The 24,781-nt window shown below is 45.6% G+C and overlaps 1 protein-coding gene across 1 annotated transcript in view; it reads left to right on the forward strand.

The window, feature by feature from the left end:
- Window positions 1-15,759: 15,759 nt before the first annotated feature.
- The window catches only part of LOC119951444 (gastrula zinc finger protein XlCGF57.1-like), a 41,256-nt gene continuing 32,234 nt past the window's right edge, over window positions 15,760-24,781 (forward strand). Inside the window, exons 1-2 of the mRNA XM_038774643.1 lie at window positions 15,760-16,067; window positions 17,547-18,701. Of these exons, the coding sequence (XP_038630571.1) occupies window positions 17,656-18,701 (1,046 nt within the window). The 5' untranslated portion in view covers window positions 15,760-16,067; window positions 17,547-17,655. The remainder of the gene's footprint in view (window positions 16,068-17,546; window positions 18,702-24,781) is intronic.

Consider the following 24,781-nt stretch of genomic DNA (forward strand, 5'->3'; position numbering starts at 1 on the left):
GGCCTTGACAGAAACCTTTGGATCCTCACTGTCTTCAGGTGATGTCCCGGAGGACTGGAGAATAGCCAATGTTGTTCCTTTGTTTAAGAAGGGTAGCAAGGATAATCCAGGGAACTACAGGCCAGTGAGACTTACATCAGTGGCAGGGAAATTACTGGAGAGAATTCTTCGAGACAGGATCTACTCCCATTTGGAAGCAAGTGGACGTATTAGCGAGCAACAGCACGGTTTTGTCTCACTAACTTGATAGAGTTTTTCGAAGAGGTCACAAAGATGACTGATGCAGGTGGGGCAGTGGATGTTGTCTATATGGACTTCATTAAGGCGTTTGACAAGGTCCCTCATGGCTGGTACAAAAGGTGAAGTCACATGGGATCAGAGGTGAGCTGGCAAGATGGATATAGAACTGGCTAGGTCATAGAAAGCAGAGAGTAGCAATGGAAGGGGGCTTTTCTGATTGGAGGGCTGTGACTCGTGGTTTCCGCAGGGTTCAGTGCTGGGACCTTTGGTGTTCGTAGTATATATAAATGATTTGGAGGAAAATGTAACTGGTCTGATTAGTAAGTTTGCGGACGACACAAAGGTTGGTGGAACGGCAGACAGCGTGAGAGCTGTCAGAGGATACAGCAGGATTTAGATCGTTTGGAGACTTGGGCGGAGAGATGGCAGATGGAGTTTAATCTGGACAAATGTGAGGTAATGCATTTTAGAAGGCCTAATACAGGTAGGGAATATACAGTGAATGGTAGAACCCTCAAGAGTATTGGCAGTCAGAGAGATCTGGGTGTACAGGTCCACAGGCCACTGAAAGGGGCAACACAGGTGGAGAAGTTAGTCAAGAAGGCATACGGCATGTTTGCCTTCATTGGCCGGGGCATTGAGTATAAAAATTGGCAAGTCATGTTGCAGCTGTATAGAACCTTAGTGAGGCCACACTTGGAGTATAGTGTTCAATTCTGGTCGTCACACTACCAGTAGGATGTGGAGGCTTTAGAGCGTGCAGAAGAGATTTACCAGGATGTCGCCTAGTATAGAGGGCATTAGCTATGAGGAGCGGTTGAATAAACTTGGTTTGTTCTCACTGGAATGAAGGAGGTTGAGGGGCGACATGATAGAGGTCTACAAAATTATGAGGGGCCGAGACAGAGTGGATAGTCAGAGACTTTTTCCCAGGGTAGAGGGGTAAATTACTAGGGGGCATAGATTTAAGGTGCGAGAGGCAGGGTTTAAAGGAGATGTATGAGGCAAGTCTTTTTACACAGAGGGTAGTGGGTGCCTGGAACTCGCTGCTGGAGGAGGTGGTGGAAGCAGGGACGATTGTGACGTTTAAGGGGCATCTTGACAAATACATGATTAGGATGGATATGGACCCCGGAAGTGTAGAAGACTTTAGTTTAGACAGGCAGCATTGTTGGCGCAGGCTTGGAGGGCCTGTTGCTCTGCTTCCTGTGCTGCCCCAGTAGGGGCTGGTTTAGCACAGAGCTAAATAGCTGGCTTTTAAAGCAGACAATGGCAGGCCAGCAGTGTGGGTTCAATTCCTGTACCAGCCTCCCCGAACAGGCACCGGAATGTGGTGATTTAGGGGCTTTTCACAGTAACTTCATTTGAAGCCTCCTTGTGACAATAAGCGATTTTCATTCATTTTCATTTCATTTTTGTACTTTTCTTTGTTCTTTGTTCTCCTTCTACACTGCAGGGATATCTATCTAAATTTAGAACAATTCTAATTTTTAAATAATTGTTACTTTCTTGCATCCCGAGCTGTAAATTGTCATGCCCACTATTCCATGCATCAGTTCCACTTATTTTATTACGCTCCTGTATTATCTTTTGTTACACTTCTCTGTGTGTTTTGATATACTACGGAGTGTAATATGTGTTACTCAAACCTTAGTTACTGATAAGGTCTTCTGAATCTCGATGAAGAAGACTCAATCTCGTCCAGTAGTAACAAAAGGTTTATTGAGTAACTATAACAATAATTGCGTGAGTTCTTTACTAGTGATACTACTGATAAGGTTAACAAGATCAAACTACAGTAACTATGCTTGACTACACTCACCATCTGAGCTAATCTGATACTCCTGTCCTGGTCACAGTACATCCAAAAGAGAGAGAGTGACACACAATGTGGTTGCGTTTATACCTCTGTTGGTCCGGCCCTCCAGTGATCATCGGGTGCTACTGATTACACATTAACTCCTTATGTACATGTACATACAGACATCACTACACCACTTTTCTCATCACTCCCGTATGGGCTGCGTTCAGTTCTCAAGCTTCTCTCTGCAGAGCGAAAATAAAATCAATTAATAAATCATATTCATATTCATGGTGGGCGGCACGGTACCACAGTGGTTAGCACTGTTCTTTCACAGTACCAGAGTCCCAGGTTCGATTCCTGTCTTGGGTCACTGTCTGTGTGGAGTCTGCACGTTCTCCTTGTGTCTGCGCGGGTTTCCTCCAGTTTCCTCACACAAGTCCCGAAAGACGTGCTGTTAGGTAATTTGGACATTCTGAATTCTCCCTGCGTGTATCTGAACAGGTGCCGGAATGTGACGACTAGAGGCTTTTCACAGTAACTTCAGTTTTAATGTAAGTCTACTTGTGACAGTAAAGATTATTATATTCTGTCCAGTCATTTTATCTTCAGGGCACTAGGATCCTGTCGCCCCGCCTACTGTTCATCAGCAGGGGAGCCGGGCATGCGCAATGCTCCTTGCTGAACACTGGTCAATAATCAGGGCCTGTTCCCGGGGAAAATGCCCGGCTGTGTGACTGCGGGAGCTGAAGCTTCTTATTGGGGGTTTGCCGCCTCCAGCGGCTGTTTCTGACTCCTCCCAGCCCACCTTCCAGGAAACTCACACTGCTCATGCCCTCATAATGACCGATATGTGATTGACAGCAGCTCTGCGCCAATAGGAAGGAAGGGTGGGGCTGGAGGACCGAGCAGGAGCGGCTGATCCTCCAGTAAATCAGAGTGAATAAGGCATGGAGCTGAGCCCGGATCAGCCTCACTGGCTGCGTGTGCGATCTCACGCAAAAAGCGTGCTCCCCGAATGCTGCCGATTTACGGGACCCTCTACGGAAAAATCTGAAGTCACTGTCACTGACTCAAACGCTGTATTGCTAGTTATTCGAGGTATGGGGCCTACACGGGGTGTTGATGCCCCAATCCACCTGGCGGTATCTCAGCCACTGTGATTCTTCACAAAGCCACCTGAGGCCAAGGGACCACGCATGGTCCAGCTCATACTGCCCAGGTGATTGATGGCAGGTCCGGACCAATAGGAAGAGGGGCCTCTGCTGGAGGAACGAGTGGGAGTGGCTGGTCCTTCAATCAATCTGAGTGAATAAAGGGTCGGATGGGCTGAGACCAGACAGGAGGGAAGTTCTCTGGTTGCCGACGCCGAAATTGCATTTGTTTCAAACCAAATCGGGGGCGGTGCTGCTGTCACGATGTTCCAAAGCGTACACCGCACACTGTACCGACGGCCTCAGGATGTTGACTGAGGCCCATCCCCCCGATGCTCCGCCGCCAACCGGCCGAGTTCCCGATAGCGTTGCTCGCGTGTGCTATCATCCGTCGGGAACTCGGCATGGTGGCTGCGGACTCAGTCCAGTGCCGCTACAATCGGGGGGAGGGATGATCAGCGGGCAGGGGCTGGGTGCACTGTTGGGGGGGTGGCCCAGGGTTCGCGAGCCGGCCAAAGTGGGGTGGGTGCGGGGAAGTATTTTGCAGCACGGATCCGCTAGCGGCCGGCGCCATGTTGCAGGGCGTGGCTGCTGCAGGCTGCTGCCATGCGCATGCGTGGCCACAGACCCGGCAATTGTCCGGCAGCTAGAGTTGGGTGCTCTATGCTGCTCGTTTACTAGCCTCCAGCCAAACAGACGATCAGTGGTCATTTTACACCGAATTTTCGGTCATAAAACGCTATCGTTCCCAAATCGCTGTGGGGGCACAAACTCAAAATCATAGAATCCAGCCCAGGGTTTCTCCCATCACAGGCGGGGTTCCCAATCACTCCTGGAGTGATCTGGAGTGATGGGTCATTGAGCTTTACAGCACAGAAATTATGAATTTCCAGGACATTGTTGTATGCAACTCGAGAAAGATCACAGGGACATTAAAATAGATTGTTTCATTGTCATTGATCACCCTATGAGAGTCAGACTTCCAACATTTTGGGGGAAATAATGTTCCACAAAATCTTGATTGTCTTCTGAATTTTAATCTTCTTTTAAATCTTTATTATTGTCACAAGTGTGCTTACATTAACACTACAATGAAGTTACTGTGAAAAGCTCTCAGTCGCCACATTCGGGTACCTGTTCGGGTACACAGAGGGAGAATTCAGAATGTCCAAATTACCTTTCTCTGTCCTGTACTTGGGTGCGGATTGTTTTCAAATCCAGGATATCAAAAGGGGAAGATTTACAAACAGGAAAATTAAATCAAACATCACATCAAGATCTGACAGAGTAACAAGAATCGCCAAGACCCTAATATCATCATCCTTTGAATGTACAAAGAAAAATTATTTGTTCTGTTGTGTCTGTGGCACATAAGTGTGATTCGAAAAGCACTAACACAGATACACCCAGCTGGAAACGTATGAGAAGCCGTTCACCTGCTCCTCTTGTTGAATGGATTGACTCCGCCAACAAAAAATGCTGTCACGCCAGCGAGCTCACAATAGTGAGAGGCCGTTCACCTGCTCTGTGTGCGGCGAAAGGTTCAGCGAGTCAGTGCCTCTCACTGAGCACCAGAGAATTCACACCAAGGACAAGCCATTCAGCTTGTGGGAAGAGGTTCGCCCAGTCCTCCCTATACACTGACCACCAACTGATTCACTCAGACAAGAGACATTTTCAATGCAACAAATGTGAATTGCTTTAAAAGAAGCAATGATCTGTTGAGACACCAGTACACTCACACCGGGGAGAGACCATTCCTCTGCACCGAGTGTGGGAAGAGATTCACTCGTTCAATGCACCTTCTGACACACAAGCATATTCACACTGGGGAGAGGCCATTTACCTGTTCCGCATGTAGCAAGGGTTTAATTTATCAGTCAGACCTTCTGAAACATCAGTGAATGGCAAGATTATTTACCTGCTCTGACTGTGGGAAGAGATTCACTCTGTCATCCCACCTGCTTACACAACGAGAGGCCGTTAACCTGCTCCGAGGGTTGGAAGACTTTCTCTCAGTCGTGCCACCTTTTGAGTCCAAAGGTGTGCTAATTAAGTAGATTGGCCATGTTTTAAAAAATTGACCCGTAGGTTAGGTGGGTTTACGGGGATACTGCGGGGTGTGGGGGTGTTCTTTCCGAAGGTTGGTGCAAACTCGATGGGCTGAATGGCCTGCTTCTGCACTGTAGGGATAATGCTGGCGTCAATTATTAAGGAAGAAATAACTGAACATTTGGAAAGTGGGGACAGAATTGGTCCAAGTCAGCATGGATTCACTAAGGGGAAATCATGCTTGACAAATCTTCTGGAATTTTTTGAGGATGTGACCAGTAGAGTGGACAAGGGTGAACCAGTGGATGTTGTGCACCTGGACTTTCAAAAGGCTTTGACAAGGTCTCACACAGGATTAGTGGATAGGTTTGCAAACAGGAAGTAGAGAGTGGGAATAAACAGGTCCTTTTCAGAGTGGCAGGCAGTTACTAGTGGGGTCTGCAGGGTTCAGCTGGGACCTCAGCTGTTCACAATATACATTAATGATTTGGATGAAGGAATTGCATACAATATTTCCAAATTTGCAGACAACACTGAGCTGGGTGACAGTGTTGTGAAGAGGCTGCAGGGTGACTGGACAGGCTGGCTGAGTGGGCAAATTCTTGGTAAATGCAATATAACATGGGTAAATGTCAGGTTATCCACTTTGGTGGCAAAAAACAGGAAGGCAGATTATTATCTGAATGCTGGCAGTTTAGGAAACGTGGAAGCGCAATGAGACCTGAGTGCCATGGTGGAAGTCACTGAAGGTTGGCATGCAGGTACAGCAGGCGGTGAGGAAAGCTAATGGCATGCTGGCTTTCGTAGCGAGACAATTTGAGTATGGAAGTAAGGATGTCTTGCTGCAGTTCTACAGGGCCATGGTGAGGCCACGCCATGAGTATTGTGTACAGTTTTGGTCTCCTAGTTTGAGGAAGTCATGATGTATAGATGCGGGCGTTGGACTGGGGTGGGCACAGTAATAATTCTGGCAACACCAGGTTAAAGTCCAACAGGTTTGTTTCGACTCACTAGCTTTCGGAGCGCAGCCCATTCACCTGAGGAAGGAATGGCGCTCCGAAAGCAGTGAATCGAAACAAACCTGTTGGACTTTAACCTGGTGTTATCAGACTTCTTACAGTTTGAGGAAGGACATTCTTGCTCTTGAGGGTGTCCAGCGAAGGTTTGCCAAACAAATTCCCGGGATGGCAAGACTGACATATAAAGAAAGACTGGATTGACTGGGCTTGTACTCACTGGGGTTTAGAAGAATGATAGGGAATCTCATAAAAACATATAAAATCCTGTTGGGACTGGACGGGTTAGATGCGAGAAGAATGTTCCTGATGTTCAGGACGTCAAAACTAGGGGTAACACGGGCAGCACGGTGGTGCAGCGGTTAGCACTGCTGCCTCACGGCGCCAAGTTCCAAGGTTCGATCATGGCTCTGGGTCATTGTCCTTGTGGAGTTTACATATTCTCCCCGTTGTTGCTTGGGTTTCGCCCCCACAATCCAAAGATGTGCAGGGTAGGTGTATTGGCCACGCTAAATTGCCCCTTAATTGGAACAAATGAATTGGGTACTCAATTTTTAAAAAAAGAGCGAGGGTAACAGTCTAGAAACATAGAAAGTAGGTGCTGCAGTAGGCCCTTCGAGCCTGCACCACCATTCAATATGATCATGGCTGATCAGGCAAATTCAGTATCCCACTCCTGCTTTCTCTTCATACCCCTTGATCCCTTTAGTTGCAAGGGCCACGTCCAGCTCCCTCTTGAAAAATCCAACGAACTTTTGTGGAATAGAACTCCACAAGTTCACAACTCCCTGAGAAAGGTTCTTCCTCATCTCAGTCCTGAATGGTTTACCCCTTATTCTTAGACTGTGACCCGCTAGTTCTGGACTATAGCCAATGTTGAATAGCCAATGTTGTCCTTTGTTTAAGAAGGGTAGCAAGGATAATCCAGGGAACTACAGGCCGGTGAGCCTTATGTCAGTGGTAGGGAAATTACTGGAGAGAATTCTTCGAGACAGGATCTACTCCCATTTGGAAGCAAATGGAGGTACTGGCGAGAGGCAGCACGATTTTGTGAAGGGGAGGTCGTGTCTGTCTAACTTGATAGAGTTTTTCGAGGAGGTCATAAAGATGATTGATGCAGGTAGGGCAGTGGATGTTGTCTATGTGGACTTCAGTAAGGCCTTTGACAAGGTCCCTCATGGCAGACTGGTACAAAAGGTGAAGTCACACGGAATCAGGAGTGAGCTGGCAAGATGGATACAGAACTGGCTAGGTCATAGAAGGCAGAGAGTAACAATGGAAGGGTGCTTTTCTAATTGGAGGGCTGTGACTAGTGGTGTTCTGAGGGATCAGTGCTGGAACCTTTGCTGTTCGTAGTATATATCAATGATTTGGAGGAAAATGTAAGTGGTCTGATTAGTAAGTTTGCGGACGACACAAAGGTTAGTGGAATTGCAGATAGCGATGAGGACTGTCAGAGGATACAGCAGGATTGAGATCGTTTGGAGACTTGGGCAGAGAGATGGCAGATGGTGTTTAAGCCAGACAAATATGAGGTAATGCATTTTGGAAGGTCTAATACAGTGAATGGTAGAACCCTCAAGAGTATTGAAAGTCAGAGAGATCTAGGTGTACAGGTCCACAGGTCACTGAAAGGGGCAACACAGGTGGAGAAGCTAGTTAAGAAGGCATACAGCATGCTTGCCTTCATTGGCCGGTGCATTGAGTATAAAAATTGGCAAGTCATGTTGCAGCTGTATAGAACCTTAGTTAGGCCACATTTGGGGTACAGTGTTCAATTCTGGTCGCCACACTACCAGAAGGATGTGGAGGCTTTAGAGAGGGTGCAGAAGAGATTTACCAAAATGTTGCCTGGTATGGAGAGCATTAGCTATGAGAGAGGTTGAATAAACTTGGTTTGTTCTCACTGGAATGACGGAGGTTAAGAAGAGCAGCCAGAATCTAAGGTTTAAAATAAGGGACAACTGTTAAGCATGAAAACTTGCTGACGCCAGTAATAAGATGAGACAACTGATTTACAAATAAAGAAACCCATAAGGTGACAAGGTTACACTATAACACACACCATTTTGACGTTAAAACCTTTTAGGAGATAGTCAAGCCAGATGAAGTTAAAGTCAAAGTGCTTAACCTGAACATGACATGAACTTGACCCAAAGATGACCCAGGTTGACACTGTAAAAATCATTAAAAAGATATAAATCTGAAAGGTTACTGACGAAGACACAAACAAATTTATTACAAGTCAAGCAAAGTGAAAAAGTTCAAAGTAAATAATGGCGAGCTGGTGGAATGAAGCCGCACTGTTGCAAGGAGCCACGCTTCCAACCGATAGAAACTAGCTTTCAACTGTCAGGCTCAGTCAGCAAAGGGGAGCCATTTGTGAAGGTCAGGCTACACCAATTGCTATAAAAACTCTGAAAATTGAGCAGAGAGGCAGAGAGGCATTCTTCCCCGGTGATGGGACAAGCAGCATTTGAAGACTGAGCAACCCAGAGAAGCGAACAGAAGACCAAAAGCTGAAGAAAAACGATTGACAAGATAGACGTGAAAGTCTTACAACTGGTCCGACAAGAAAATATCTTTTTACCTTTCTGGAAAAATAGTTTTTATCTTTTTAACTTGAAAATAAAGTTAAGTTGAAATTGTTAACCTGAAAGAGTGGTTATTATTATTAGAAAGTTATTAGCAAGCTGGACCCGTGTGCAAGCTACTGAGTGGTAAGTAGACAAAATCTCCTCGGAAGATATGGATTATACCGGGGGACAACTTGAAATAATAGTTTGACCTGATTGGCATCCACCTAAGTCTGCCTCGGAGTCAGGGAAAGCAAGGGAATCCCTGGATCACCATTTAGAATTACAGCGCTCTATCGACTATAGGGGGAATTCTAAGAATAGTGGTGAGGTTTTTACTTCATGGCGCCCAATGTGGGGCCTCAAATATTAGAAGTTTCTAGGTAAAGTGAGGCTAGAATATTAGATGTTTCTAGTTAAGCAGAGCGAGGCTAGAATATTAGAAGTTTCTAGTTAAGAATATAGAATATAGAACAGTACAGCACAGAACAGGCCCTTCGGCCCTCGATGTTGTGCCGAGCAATGATCACCCTACTCAAACCCACGTATCCAACCTATACCCGTAACCGAACAACCCCCCCTTAACCTTACTTTTTAGGACACTACGGGCAATTTAGCATGGCCAATCCACCTAACCCGCACATCTTTGGACTGTGGGAGGAAACCGGAGCACCCGGAGGAAACCCACGCACACACGGGGAGGACGTGCAGACTCCGCACAGACAGTGACCCAGCCGGGAATCGAACCTGGGACCCTGGAGCTGTGAAGCATTTATGCTAACCACCATGCTACCGTAAGCAGGTGGAGGTTAGAATATTAAAAATTTCTGATCGACACAGGGAATAGAATATTAGAAATTTCTTGTTCCCAAATAACGGTTCGAATATTAGAAGTTTCTAATCGGCACAGAGGCTAAAATATTAGAAGTTTTCAGTCTATGTGTGAGTCAAACTTTACCAGCCGAGTTTAGTTTGGAAAGTCATGTGTGATTGACTTAGAAGGATATTCTGTGGATCGTGGGGACATAAAACTCAGTTGGGTGCGAGTGTTAGTAGACTAGAAAATACTATCCCTGAGTAAAAGTCTGCAGGGCGGCTGAGTAACAAGTACCATCAGTGGTAGAAGTAGGCTCAAATTAAATCATCCTTGGAGTCAGGCAGATTGTGAGGATCAAACCTGGAGAAATAGGTATGCCTAGAAACCTTTGGGGACCTTTGTAAGACCGCACCTGGAGTATTGTGCGCAATTATGGTCCCCTTTTGGCATGTCATGGAAATTTGGCATGTCGCCTACAACTCTCACCAACTTCTACAGATGCACCATAGAAAGCATTCTTTCTGGTTGTATCACAGCTTGGTATGGATCCTGCTCTGCCCAAGACTGCAGGAAATTACAAAAGGTTGTGAATGTTGCCCAATCCATCATGCAAACCAGCCTCCCATCCATCGATTGTCTACAATTTCCGCTGCCTCGGCAAGGTAGCTAGCATAATTACGGACCCCACGCATCCAGGACACACTCTCTTCCACCATCTTCCGTCAGGAAAAAGATACCAAAGTTTGAGGTCAAGTACCAATTGACTCAAGAACAGCTTCTTCCCTACTGCCATCAGAATTTTGAAGGACCTACCTCATATTAAGTTGATCTTTTCTCTACACCTTGCTATAACTGTAACATTATATTCTGCAGTCTCTCCTTCCTTCCCTATGTACGGTATGCATTGTTTGTACAGCATGCAAGAAACAATACTTTTCACTGCATACTAAAACATGTGACAATAATAAATCAAATCAAAAAATCTTATTTGAGGAAAGATGTAGTGATAGAACATAGAACAGTACAGAACAGGCCCTTCGGCCCTCGATGTTGTGATCACCGTACTCAAACCCACGTATCCACCCTATACCCGTAACCCAACAACCCCCCCCTTAACCTTACTTTTTAGGACACTACGGGCAATTTAGCATGGCCAATCCACCTAACCCGCACATCTTTGGACTGTGGGAGGAAACCGGAGCACCCGGAAGAAACCCACGCACACACGGGGAGGATGTGCAGACTCCGCACAGACAGTGACCCAGCCAGGAACTGAACCTGGGACCCTGGAGCTGTGAAGCATTGACGCTAACCACCATGCTACCATGATATTGGAGACAGTTCAGAGGAGGTTCACTGGATTGATTCCAGAGATGAGGGGTCTTCTGAAGAGAGATTGAGCAGTTTAGGCCTATACTCTCTCCAGTTTAGAAGATCAGCAGAGATCAAATTTAAGTATATAAATGATCTGGGCAGCACGGTGGCACAGTGGTTAGCACTGCTGCCTCACAGCGCCGAGGTGCCAGGTTCCATCCCGGCCCTGGGTCACTGACCGTGTGGAGTTTGCACATTCTCCCCGTGTTTGCGTGGGTTTCGCCCCCACAACCCAAAGATATGCAGGTAGGTGGATTGGCCACACCAAATTGCACATTAAATGGAGAAAAGAATTGGGTACTCTAAATGTATTTTTAAAAAAGTATAGAAATTATAAAAGATATGGATAAAGTAGACGTGGAGTGGATATTTCCTCTTGTGTGGCATTCTAGAACGAGAGGTCATAGTCTCAGGTTAAGGGGTAGAAAATTTAAAACAGATGAGGAGAAACTACTTCTCCCCAAGGATTATGATTCTGTGAAATTTGCTACCCTAGTGTGCGGTGGATGCTGGGACAGTCAGCAAATTTAAGGAGGAGTTAAACAGATTTAAAATTAGTAATGGGTTGAAGGGTTACGGGTTACGGAGAACGAGCAGGATGGTGGAGTTGAGGCCATAATGAGATCAGCCATGATCGTATTGAATGGTGAATCAGGCTCGAGTGGCTCAATTGCCTACTCCTCCTCCTAGTTCTTATGGTCTAAGAAAGAACTATTCTGTCTGATTCCACCTTCCAGCTCGTGGTCTTTAGTCCTGTAGGGAACAGCACCTCAAGCACAAATCTGGTGTTCTTGATTAATAAGGAGATCAGTGGTTATTGGGAGGAGGCAGGAGAATGGGGATGAGGAACATATCAGCCATAATCAAATGACGGAGCAGACTTAATGGGCCGAATGGCTTAATTCTACTCCTATATCTTACAGTCAGAGGGTCAGTACTGAGGGAGCGCTGCACTGTCAGACGATCAGTAATGAGAGAGTGCGGCAATGTTGGAGGATCAGTTCTGAGGGAGTGCAGCAGTGTCAGAGGGTCAGCACTGAGGGAGTACAGCACTGTCAGAGGGTCAGCACTGAGGGAGTGCAGCATTATCAAAGGGTCAGTTCTAAGAGAGTGCAGCATTGTCAGAGGGTCAGTTCTGAAGGGAGTGCAGCACTGTCAGAGGGTCAGTTCTGAGGGAGTGCAACACTGTCAAAGGGTCAGTTCTGAGGGAGTGCAGCACTGTCAGAGGGTTAGTTCTGAGGGAGTGCAGCACTGTCAGAGGGTCAGTTCTGAGGGAGTGCAGCACTGTCAGAGGTGCTGTTGCTCACTTCACAATATTACCTGAAGTGCCAGCTAGTTGCTCATATCGGAGTGAAAGTTCCATTATCCACTATTTCGAAGAAGACCAACAGATTATCACCAGTGTCTTAGATACATAGAAGATAGGAGCAGGAGGAGGCCTTTTGGCGTATCGAGCCTGCTCCACCATTCATCACGATCATGGCTGATCATCCAACTCAATAGCCTAATCCTGCTTTCTCCCCATAGCTTTTGATCCCATTTGCCCCAACTGCTATATTCAATGATGTGGAGATGCCGGCGTTGGACTGGGGTGAGCACAGTAAGAAGTCTTACAACACCAGGTTAAAGTCCAACAGGTTTGTTTCAAACACGAGCTTTCGGAGCACGGCTCCTTCTTCAGGTGAATGCTGACCTGTTCACCTGAAGAAGGAGCCGTGCTCCGAAAGCTCGTGTTTGAAACAAACCTGTTGGACTTTAACCTGGTGTTGTAAGACTTCTTACTGTGCTATATTCAATGTTTTAGCATCAACTACTTCCTGTGGTAATGAATTCCACATGCTCACCACTCTTTGGGTGAAGAAATGTGGCCTCACGGTAGCATGGTGGTTAGCATCAATGCTTCACAGCTCCAGGGTCCCAGGTTTGATTCCCGGCTGGGTCACTGTCTGTGTGGAGTCTGCACGTCCTCCCCGTGTGTGCGTGGGTTTCCTCCGGGTGCTCCGGTTTCCTCCCACAGTCCAAAGATGTGCAGTTTAGGTGGATTGGCCATGATAAATTGCCCGTAGTGTAAGGTTAATAGGGGGATTGTTGGGTTACGGGTATACGGGTTACGTAGGTTTAAGTAGGGTGATCATTGCTCGGCACAACATCGAGGGCCGAAGGGCCTGTTCTGTGCTGTACTGTTCTAATTCTAATTCTAAAAAAAAAATGTCTCCTCTTCCCTGCCCGAAATGGTTACCCTGAATCCTCAGACTGTGACCCCTGGTTCTGGACATACCCATCATTGGTAACATCTTCCCTGCATCTACCCTGTCTAGTCCTGTTGGAATTGTATAAGTCTCTATGAGGGGCGACTTGAACAAAATTTTGAGGGGCATGGACAGAGTTGATAGTTAGAAGTTTTTTTCCCAGGGTGGAAGAGTCAATTACTAGGGGACATAGGTTTCAGTTGTGAGGGGCAAAATTTAGAGGAGATGTGCGAGGGAAGTCTTTACACAGAGGCTTGGAACGCGCTGCTGGAGAAGGTGGTGGAAGCAGATACAATAGTGACATCTAAGGCATCTTGAATGCCTTAATAGGATGGGAATAGAGGGATACAGACCTGGAAGTGTAGAAGATTTTAGGTTAGATCGGCAGCATGGTCAGCACAGGCTTGGAGGGCTGAAGGGCTTTATTTTTCTTTGTTCTTTGTTATTTGTTATTTAACTTCCATGACCTTTAATTAAAATTTGGAAAGGTTAGAAATGTAGGAAGTTTTAAACAAGTGAAATACAGGAGGGATGAAACATAATAACATGAAAGGACTCTGATAGGATTTTGATTTGATTTGATTTATTATTGTCACATGTATTGGTATACAGTGAAAAGTATTGTTTCTTGCATGTCATACAGCCAACGCATAGTGTACATAGGGAAGGAAGGAAAGACTACAGAATGTAATGTCAAGTCATTACATGAGTCAGAGTCAAAGCTAAGGTATAGAGAAAAGATCAACTTTTGGAGGTCAGAAGAGATTAAATGAGTAAAATGATCCACCGTGTGAAAGCAGTGTTTCGGGATTGTACAAAATCTGAAATGAAAACATTAATAGCCGGAACCACTCAGTAGGTCTGGAAGAATCTGTGGCGAGAACAGAATTAACATTTCAGGTCAGTGAGCACGTGAAAATCATGGAAGTGTGAAAAAGATCCAAATGTAGCCAAAACGGCCACAAAGGAACAGCAAGTAATTAGGAAAATTAATAAAATACTATGTTTCTTGTGTGAGTAATTGAATGTAGGGACGTTTTGCATCAGTAATATAGGACATTAGTGAGACTACATATGGAGTATTATGTACAGTATTGGTTTTCTTATTTAAAGAAGGATGTAAATGCATTCAATGTCGTTCAGAGAAGACTTACTGTACTAATACCAGGAATGGGCAGGCTGCTTCTGAGGAAATACTGGGCAGGCTAGATTTATATTCGCTGGAGTTTGGAAGAGTAAAAGGTGAATGAATTGAAATCTTTCAGACCCTGAGGGGTCTTGTCCTGATGGATGTGGGCAGCACAGTAGCACAGTGGTTAGCACTTTGGCTTCACAGCACCAGTGTCCCAGGTTCGATTCCTGGCTTGGGTCACTGTCTGTGCGGAGTCTGCACGTTCTACTTGTGTCTGCGTGGGTTTCCTCCAGGTGCTCCGGTTTCGTCCCGCAGTCCAAAGATGTGCAGGTTAGGTGGATTGGCCATGATAAATTGCCCTTAGTGTCCAAAAAAGGGGGTTACTGGGTTACGGGGATAGGGTGGTGGCATGGGCCTAAGTAGGGTGCTCTTTCCAAGAGCCGGTGCAGACTCAATGGGCTGAATGGCCTCCTTCTGCATTGTAAATTCAGTGTTCAAAGATCTTCTAAGGAGAGAACCTAGACTTAGGGACCACTGTTTAAAAATGATGCTCTGCCAATTTAAGACAGAGATGTTGGGAATTATTTTCTCTAAGTCTCTGAAACTCTTCCTCAAATAGCAGTGGAAACGGAATCTTTGAATATTTTAAAGACTGAGGTACAGTAGTTGGATTCTTGATTAGCAAGGGGATGGAAGGTTAGCAAGGGTAGGCGTGAGGTTGTAGTTAGATCACCTTATTGAATGGTGCAGCAGTCTCAAGGGCCACATGGCCCACTCCTGCTCTGTACACAAGTGTTGTCATACATTGTACATGCTGCTCCACCGACAAACGCGTCCCTCACACTTCCAGTGAAGTGGGGGACAGTTTTCACTGACGCTTTCAGTGGTTGAAAAACAAAGCTGATAAAGTTGGGTACATACACAGGGCAATTAGATGACATGTAAACAATGTTTCTCTCTTTACAATCCATGCATTTTTTATGCCAAGATACTGGTTAAACGTTCTTGTGTGGGAAAGGAAGTGTTCGTTCAACCCAGCGGGCGAGACTCCAGTTGTTATGCTTAATTATACCAAGGAAAGAATGATGGTGGTGGGGTCCGTGCTCTATAATTGCAGTGTTAATTTGTTTCATAACTTTATACCGTGGCTCCAATCGTAATCATTCTGAGTACAATTTTAAAATCAAAATATCACTTTCCAATGGAAGGGGGTCTACCCAGGATTCGCTGCGGGCCAGAACGTGCCCTATTCTCACTGCAGAAGGGGCCCGCGCATGCTTAGTGACCAGTTGTTAATACAGCATGCGCAATATGGCCTCTTCGTGGAGCATGTGCAGTGTGGTGCAGATTCGGGGCGGCGGACATTTCGACTCCTGAAAGGGAGAAAAAGAAAGGTCGACGGAAGAAGGGCAGTGGCGGCTGCGGAGGGGAGAGGGGGCTTCATAAACACCCATTGGATTCCGCAAAACTGGACGAAGAACCGATCGGTGCCGCGTTCGAACCAAACTAGGCCGCGGCATCAGCAATCTGAGTTGGAGGCCCCAAGTTACCGGCGGCCATCTTTATGGGGGCAATGTGCAGCGGGGCGCATGCTCGGTCATTCTGTCCTCGGCTGCAGGAGGAAACCATGTTGTGAATTTCGATCTCGATAAAATGGTGAGATGATGACCTTGTTGTATTACTGGACTAATTCAAAGTTGTTCATATCCCACCATGGTAGCTGGTGGAATTTAAATTCAATTAATACATTTAATTTAAAAACTCTGGAATTAAAAGCTAGTTTCAGTAATGGTAATCATGCAATTATTTTAATTTTCATAAAAACTGCTCTGGTTCACTAATACCATTCAGGGAAGGAAATCTGGCATCCTTTTCTGTTTTGGCCTACACGTCACTCCAAACCCAAAGTGATGTGATTGACTCTTAACTGTTGTCAAAGGTTGAGCACTAGATGTTTGCCTTGCTAGTGACGCCCTCATCTCATGAACAAATACAAAATAATCTTAACTGTCTGAAGGATTGAATATGGGCAGTCAGGCACTGTAGGGATTCTATGGAGTGCTAGAATTGTCAAGTCTAGAGGTAATAAATAGATGGATGAGAGTTTCAGAAACATGAACTGAGATGGGCAAAGTGGAGTGACGTCACTGAGGTGAAAATAGGTGGCCTTGGAGATGGCACAGAATATATGGTATATCAGTATTAGATGGCAGGGCGGCATGTGCCTTGGAGGGGAAGTGATGCTGTTCACATCCACCTGGAAACCAGGTCCTTATAGGGGGTGGAGTTTTATTTTTAATTTGGAATACCTAATTATTTTTCTCCAATTAGTGGCAATTTAGCATGGCCAATCCACCTAACCTGCACACCTTTGGGTTGTAGGGGTGAAACCCACACAGACACGGGAGAATGTGCAACCTCCACATAGACAGTGATCAGGAGCCGGGATCAAACCCAGGTCCTCGGTTCTGGGAGACAGTAGTGCTAACCACTGCGCCGCCTTGACGCCCGGGGGTGGAATTCTAGAGTTTGGGAGATTCTCTCTGTCAAAGTTCTGGTGACGTTGTAGGTATCTAAAATCCCTCTCCTTCCGTTTCTGCGATTTCCTCAAGCCTCACTCCTGTAGAGTCTTGAGTAGGCGGCAGACTGGGTGACCATTTTCCTTGCCTGAAGAACAATTTTGAACCAGATGAATAGATACAACATTCCAACAGCTTTTATACTCACTTTTTCCTCATATATTGTGACCTGAAAAACATCAGATTTTGAGCATGGGAGGAAAAAAACACCTTCACAACGGGGAGAAGATGTGCAATTGATATGCATAAGGAGTTTGAGGGAGATTCTGTTAAATTTCTTAGTGCGATGTTGATAAATAAAATTTGCTGCTCCCACATCGCTTTCCCTTCCCGACCTCAGAAGCCACAGACCTGTGTAGGCCCAGATTGGATGGTCAGTTCCCTTCTCTGAAGGATATTAGTGAACCAGTTGGGGTTTTACAACAGTCCAGCATCTCTCATGGTCACTTTTTCGAGCGCCGGACCCTCAAATTACAAGATTCATTCAGCTCAATTTCACAACCTGTTTTTGTGGGTGTTCTCACTCCCTTTTTTCTGTTTTACATCAATTTCTCAGGGTATTAGAAGGGGAGGATTTGCAGTCGGGAAACTGAAACCAAACATCACATCAAGATCTGATAGAGTAGCCCGGTTTATCGTACCCTGAATATCATCGGATTTTGAATATGGAAGGAAAAAGCATTGTTCACATTGGGGAGAAATCGTGGAAATGTGAAAACTGTGAAGAGGGATTCAGTATTCCATCAGAGCTCGAAGCTCATCGATGCACTCACACTGTGGAGAGGCCATTCAGTTGCTCCAAGTGTGGAAAGAAATTTACTCAGTCATCCAACCTGCTGATACACCAGCGAGTTCACACTCACGAGAGACCTTTTAAATGCCAAGACTGTGGAAAGTGCTTTAAAAGTTCAGGGAATCTGATATCCCATCAGCAGGTTCACACTGATGAGAGGCCTTTTCAATGCCCAGACTGCAGAAAGTGTTTTAAAAGTTCACAGGAACTGATTCGCCATGAACGTGTTCACACTGACGAGAAACCATTCAGGTGCTCTCACTGTGGGACTGGGTTCAGACACTCTTCTCATCTCACTGTACACCAGCGTGTTCACACTGGAGAGAGACCAAAATCCACCTGTTCCGAGATTGGAAAGGGATTCACTCAGTCATCCAGCCTGTTGACACACCAGCGGGTTCACACTGGGGAGAGACTGTTCACCTGCTCCAAGTGTGGAAACTGTTTCACTAACTCATCGCATCTGTTGAGACACCAGCGACTTCATGATGGGGAGCGACCGTTCACCTGCCCCGAGTGTGGGAAGGGATTCATTCAGACATCTGACTTGTTGATACATCAACGAGTTCACACTGGGGAGAGGCCATTCACCTGCTCTGACTGTGGGAAGGGATTTACCCGGTCAACTGACCTGCTGATACACCAGCGAATTCACACTGGGGAGAAGCCGTTCACCTGCTCCGAGTGTGGGAAGGGATTCACTCGGTCATCTGACTTGGGGACACACCAGCGAGTTCACACAAGGGAGAGGCCGTTTATGTGCACCACATGTGGGAAGGGATTCACTCAATCATCCAACCTGCTGACACACCAGCGGGTTCACACTGGGGAGAGACCATTCAACTGCTCAACCTGTGGGAAGGGATTCACTACCTTATCTCACTTGTTGAGACACCATCGAGTTCACAAGAAACTACAGTGATTGGAATTTGGTGTTAATAGCATCCATAACTGAAAGATGTTCATTCAGTTCTGTTTATACTGATATGAATAAACTCCAATCCAGTATTCGGGCTAATATTCTGGATGAATAATCTCCAACCCACTATTCTGGCTAATATTCTGGATAAATGACAAATAAGTAAACTTTGCACAAATAATTTTTAATATCTCTAACACAAGTTAGTTCCTTTTGAAGGGCCCTCCCTCTCTGTTTCCTCCATCCTCGCCTCCAACAACAAGTGTGAGGAGCTCATGGAGCTTCTTTGTCACTAAGATTGAGACAATTTGATCAGCTGCCTTTGCTGTTTCCCGCCCTTCCATTAGCCCACTGGGACAAACTGTCTCTGAAGCTCCCCCTTTGTCTGAGCACAGAACATTCTCCAGTTCCTCTCCATGCCCTCTCTGTGCTCATCTTGTCCATTGACCCTATTCTCACTAAATTGCTGATCACCCAACTTCCCCATGTTCACTGATATTGTTAATGATTCTCTCTTCAGGGTACTGCCCCTCTCCTATACATCACTCTTTCCGCATAAAAGCAAAACCTTGACTCCACCATCCTTGCAACCGTCCCCTCTCCAGCCTCCCTTCCCTCTCCACAATCCTTGAATGTGTTGTCACCATCCAAATCTGTGCCGATCTTGCCCAGAACTCCTTGAATCTCTCCAAACAGGTCTGTGCCCTGTCACTGAACTGACTTACATAGAACAGTACAGCACAGAACAGGCCCTTCAGCCCTCGATGTTGTGCCGAGCAATGATCACCCTACTTAAACCCTACTCAACCCCAACTCCACCTACACCCTACTCCACCCCAACAATCCCCCCATTAACCTTACACTACGGGCAATTTAGCATGGCCAATCCACCTAACCCGCACATCTTTGGACTGTGGGAGGAAACCGGAGCACCCGGAGGAAACCCACGCACACACGGGGAGGACGTGCAGACTCCACACAGACAGTGACCCAGCCGGGAATCGAACCTGGGACCCTGGAGCTGTGAAGCATTGATGCTAACCACCATGCTACCGTGAGGCCCCATTTAGTTCTTATTAAATCCACCAATGAAATCCTCTGTGAGTGTGACAAAGGTAAACTATCTCTTCATGTCCTTCTCCAGCTGTCTGCAGCATTTGACAAGGTTGACCACCCCATTCTGCTCAGTTACCTCTCCAGGTGGGTGGGGCTGCTCAAACCTGGTTCCATTCTTCTTTATGTAATCATAGCCAGAGAATCACTTGTAATGTCTTCTCGTCCCACTCCCACTGTGGCGATTCCAAGGGTCTATCCTTGACACGCTGCCCCTCCAATTTCTCATCAGCTGCTGCTCAACTTCACCATCAGTGAAAGAGATCTACCATATGGATCTAGTGGCACTTGCGAACACTAAAACACAGTAGAAATTTGAGTTAAAACTTCTCGGGTGCAAATAAGAATCGTTTATTGCCTCTATTTGATTACAGTTGACAATCACTTAAATCTTATTCTCTAATAAGTCCGGTGAGCAAAAAGGACTTAAAGAGAAGCACTTATACACAATTTAACTTTTAAAATGATACAGAAATGGTTTCTTGCTTACGACAAACAGCTTGCATTTACTTCAAGAGTTTGAGTGGAAAAGTGAAAGTATAGAGATAGAGAATACTTTAGATCAAAGTATAGAATGATCCAGATAAAAATGACCACACTGACCCTCACGGTTATACTAAATCATATCAGTATTTAGCCATCTATCTACACCCCTGTGCAATCCTAATTGGTTTGGATTAGAATCAAATGAGTTTGATTTGACGGTTAGCTGTCAATTTTCAATTTGCAACATTGGCTTTAATTGTTTCATGTCTGAATTCTTGTCCATGTTACGGAATGCGATATTGTGCTGTTATCGTGACCAGCTTAAACTGGTCTTCTGCTGACTTAGCTGTTATCACCATTATGAACAATGGTGCCTTCATATTACTGTGGTGTTACTATGGTGTTGCTATGTCCTTGATCTGACAGCACATGTATAGCGTCAAACTGTCTTGCAAATCTGCTGTTTTAATCTATAATGGAATTATGCTGTGTCATGCTGTTCTGTTGAAGCTGTATGTTTTGAAATGACCTGAGGTTATGAGCAAATTTAAAATGGGTATTTAGAAAGACTGGGCTTAATATTTACGCTAAATAGCTATCTCTTGCCTATCAGGTGTATTAGAAAATAGTTGGCTTCTACAGTCCCCACTTCTGATCAATCGAAAGATTAAGTGAGATATATCACAATAAGATAAAATACACCATTAATGCGATAGGCTAGGTAAAAGCGCAAAGAATAACTCATTCATATTGTTATTGCAGTTTTAAACAATAGAGTGGGCAAGCATTGCATAACAAGCATTTCAGCAAAAATTATTATAATTCTTAAAGAATCATTATTATAAAATAATTAATCAATTAATCAAATTTGATTATACTGATTCAGTATTAATACATTATCAATATGTTAACCATACAGTCAAATAATTGATTGATCAGTAACATTTCAACAATAATACTTCATTTCTACTTCATCTAATGGTGGTGCAGTCGGGTTAGTGTGAACATTCTGGCAATTGGGCCCGCCCTTGCATTTAGCGAATAGTTCTTTGATGCTGTGTCATGCTGTTCTGTTGAAGCTGTATGTTTTGAAATGACCTGAGGTTATCAGTGAATTTAAAATGGGTATTTAGAAAGACTGGGGCTTAATATTTATGCTAAATACCTATCAGGTGTATTAGAAAATAGTTGGCTTCTACAATCAGAAACACATGATGTGGAGATGCCGGATCGAAACGCAGACTAAAATTTCACATGTACACATGATGACACCCAGCTCTATCTCACCAGCAACTCTCGACATGTTCACTTTTGTTAAATTATCAGACAGCGGATCTGACATTCAGCATTGGATGAGCAGACCTTTCTGTGAATTAAATATTATGAAAATGATTGTTTCCCTGGAAAAGTCTGAGACCAAACCAGCTTTTCATAACCTCACTCTCAGATTTGATATTGAGATGAGCTAAAAACAATCACATAATTCTACCATCACATAGATCATTTCTGAGACCTCTCTTCTCTCTGTCTCTGCACATCTGCTGCTGAAACCCTCCTTTAGGCCTTTGTTATCTCCAGACTTGTCAATTCCAGTACACTCCCCGCTGGAATCCTAAACTTGAGGTCGCCCAGAACTCAGCTATCCATATCCTTCCTCACATTGTCGCATGGTCTCAGTAACCTTTCACCCCTGTCCCCACTGACTTACACCTCTCCCCATCGAAGAACATCTTGATTTCAAAATTCTCACCATTGTTTTTGAATCCCTTCCCATAGCCTCACCCCTCCCTAAATCTATCATCTCTGCTATCCCGAGGTTTCTGGACTCAACTCTGTTTGATCGAGGTAGCACGGTAGCATAATGGTTAGCACTGTTGCTTCACAGCTCCTGGGTCCCAGGTTCGATTCCCGGCTTGGGTCACTGTCTGTGCGGTGTCTGCACGTTCTCCCCGTGTCTGCGTGGGCTTCTTCCGGCTGCTCCGGTTTCCTCCCACAGTCCAAAGATGTGCAGGTTAGGTAGATTAGCCATGCTAAATTGCCCTTAGTGTCCAAACAGGTGGGGTGGAGTTACTGGGGTACGGGGATAGGGTGGATGTGTGGGCTTGGACAGGGTCCTCTTTCAAAGGACCAGTGCAGACTCGATGGGCTGAATGGCCTCCTCCTGCATGGTAAATTCTATGATCTCTCGAGCATTCTCGATTTTCATTACTCCACCATTGGTGGCTGTACCTTCAGCTGCCTAGACCTCAAACTCTGACACCCCCACCCAAATCTCTCTCTCCTCCTTGGTGATGTTTCTTAAAACCTGCCTCTTTAACCAAGCTTTTGATCATCTGACTGAATACCGCATTATGTGTCTCGGTGTATTTTATTTTATAATATGAATATGAAACACCTTCAGGCATTTGATTACATTAAAGAGTTTATATAACTGTTAAATATAAGTTGTTGACAGTTACATCTTCTATAAGGGTCTGCTTGCTTTTATCAGCTGGCATCTGTACCATGATATTGGGAAGCTGGTGTGAGTGTGGAGAAGTGATTTGTTTCTTGTAGCTTAACTAGCGTGTGGAAACAGGGTGAATTTGCGGTGATAACAGGACACAGGCGTGCTCAGCTACCCGACAACTGAACAACGTTAAATTATTCCTGTGGACAGTAGAATGAGAACATTTCAAATCATCAAGACATTGACATATACACCATAAGAATGTGCGTAATATATATTCAACATTTTCTTTAGTGTTTTTAAAAAAATGTATTTTGTTACCAACATGTATCCAAACAGGTTACAACACATAAACACCCCGGAAAACATACTTCCCAGCAATCAACTATACAGTCTGTACAATTGTTTTCCCCTTTTTCACCCCCCCTTTGCACAAACAGCACCTCAATAATAATAACTTATTGTCACAAGTAGGCTTCAATGAAGTTACTGTGTAAAGCCCCTAGTCGCCATATTCCAGCGCCTGTTCGGGGAGGCCGGTATGGGAATTGAACCCGTGCTGCTGGCATTGTTCTGCATTACAAGCCAGCTGTTTAGCCCACTGTGCTAAACCAGCCTCATAAACACAGCCACAAACATCCCCCCACCTTTTCTCAAACTCCTCTGCAGAGCCCCTGAACTCATATATTTTATATGCTCCAACTGCAGGAAGTTGTACAGGTCACCCAACCAAGCCGTTAACCCCGGTGGCGATGCCGACTGCCACTCCAGTAAAATTCGCCGCCGTGCAATCAGAGAAGCGAAGGCCAAGACATCGGCCTTTCTCCTCTCCATGAGTTCTGGCTTCTCTGAGACCCTAAATATCTCTACCAAAGGATCCGGGTCCACCTCCTTCACTATCCTGGCTAAGACCGCGAACACTCCCACCCCAGAACCGTCCCAATTTTTTGCAACTCGAAAATATTAAAAAAAATACATTTAGTGTACCCAATTCATTTTTCCAATTAAGGGACAATTTAGCATGGCCAATCCACCAATACACATCTTTGGGTTGTGGGGGCGAAACCCACGCAAACGGGAGAATGTGCAAACTCCACACGGACCGTGACCCAGAGCTGGGATCGAACCTGGGACTTCGGCGCCGTGAGGCAGCAAGGATAACCCACTGCGCCACCATGCTGCCCATCGCAACCCAAAAACATGTGCATGTGTTTCGCTGGCCCACACCTCTCACACTTCTCTGCTACCCCCTGAAAGAACCCACTCATTCTCGCCCGAGTCATATGCACCCTATGCACCACCTTAAACTGTATTAGGCTCATCCTTGCACATGAGGAGGTCCCGTTTACCCTATGCAGTGCCTCACTCCATACTCCCCAATTGATATCCCCTCCCAATTCCCCGTCCCATTTCTCCTTGATCTTCATCAAACCCCAGCCACTTGTATATATCCCCAATTCTTCCCTTCCGTTCCACATCCGGAAGCAGCGGTCGCTCCAGCAGGGTGTATCCCGGCAACCTAGGGAACCCCCTCCAGACCTTTCGCACAAAGTCCCTAACCTGCAGATACCTGAACTCACTCCCCCTTGGCAGCTCTGCCCTCTCCCTTAGCTTCTCCAGACTGGTGAACCCTTCCTCAAAATACAGATTCCTCATCTTGGCCAGCCCCACTTCCCTCCACCTCCTGTATACACTATCCATCCCCCTCCGGCTCAAACTCATGATTCTCGCACAGCAGCGTTGACACCAACATCCTTCAACCCCAAGGTGCCTCATCAACTGATTCCATATGTTCACCATGGACTACTACCAGGCTCCCTGAATACGTACTCGGAGCCATTGGCAACGTTGCTGCCACCATAGCCTTGGAACTAGACCGCTTACAAGATTCCTCCTCCATCCTAACCCACTCCACCCCTTCTTCCCACCACCGCCGCACCTTGTCCACATTCGCCGCCGACTAATAATGAAGCAGTTTCGGCAATGCCAACCCCCCTGCTACCTCTACGTCTGTAGCAGGGTCCCCCCTCC

This window comes from Scyliorhinus canicula, chromosome 17 (genome assembly GCF_902713615.1).
Source record: "Scyliorhinus canicula chromosome 17, sScyCan1.1, whole genome shotgun sequence".
Lineage (NCBI taxonomy): Eukaryota > Metazoa > Chordata > Chondrichthyes > Carcharhiniformes > Scyliorhinidae > Scyliorhinus > Scyliorhinus canicula.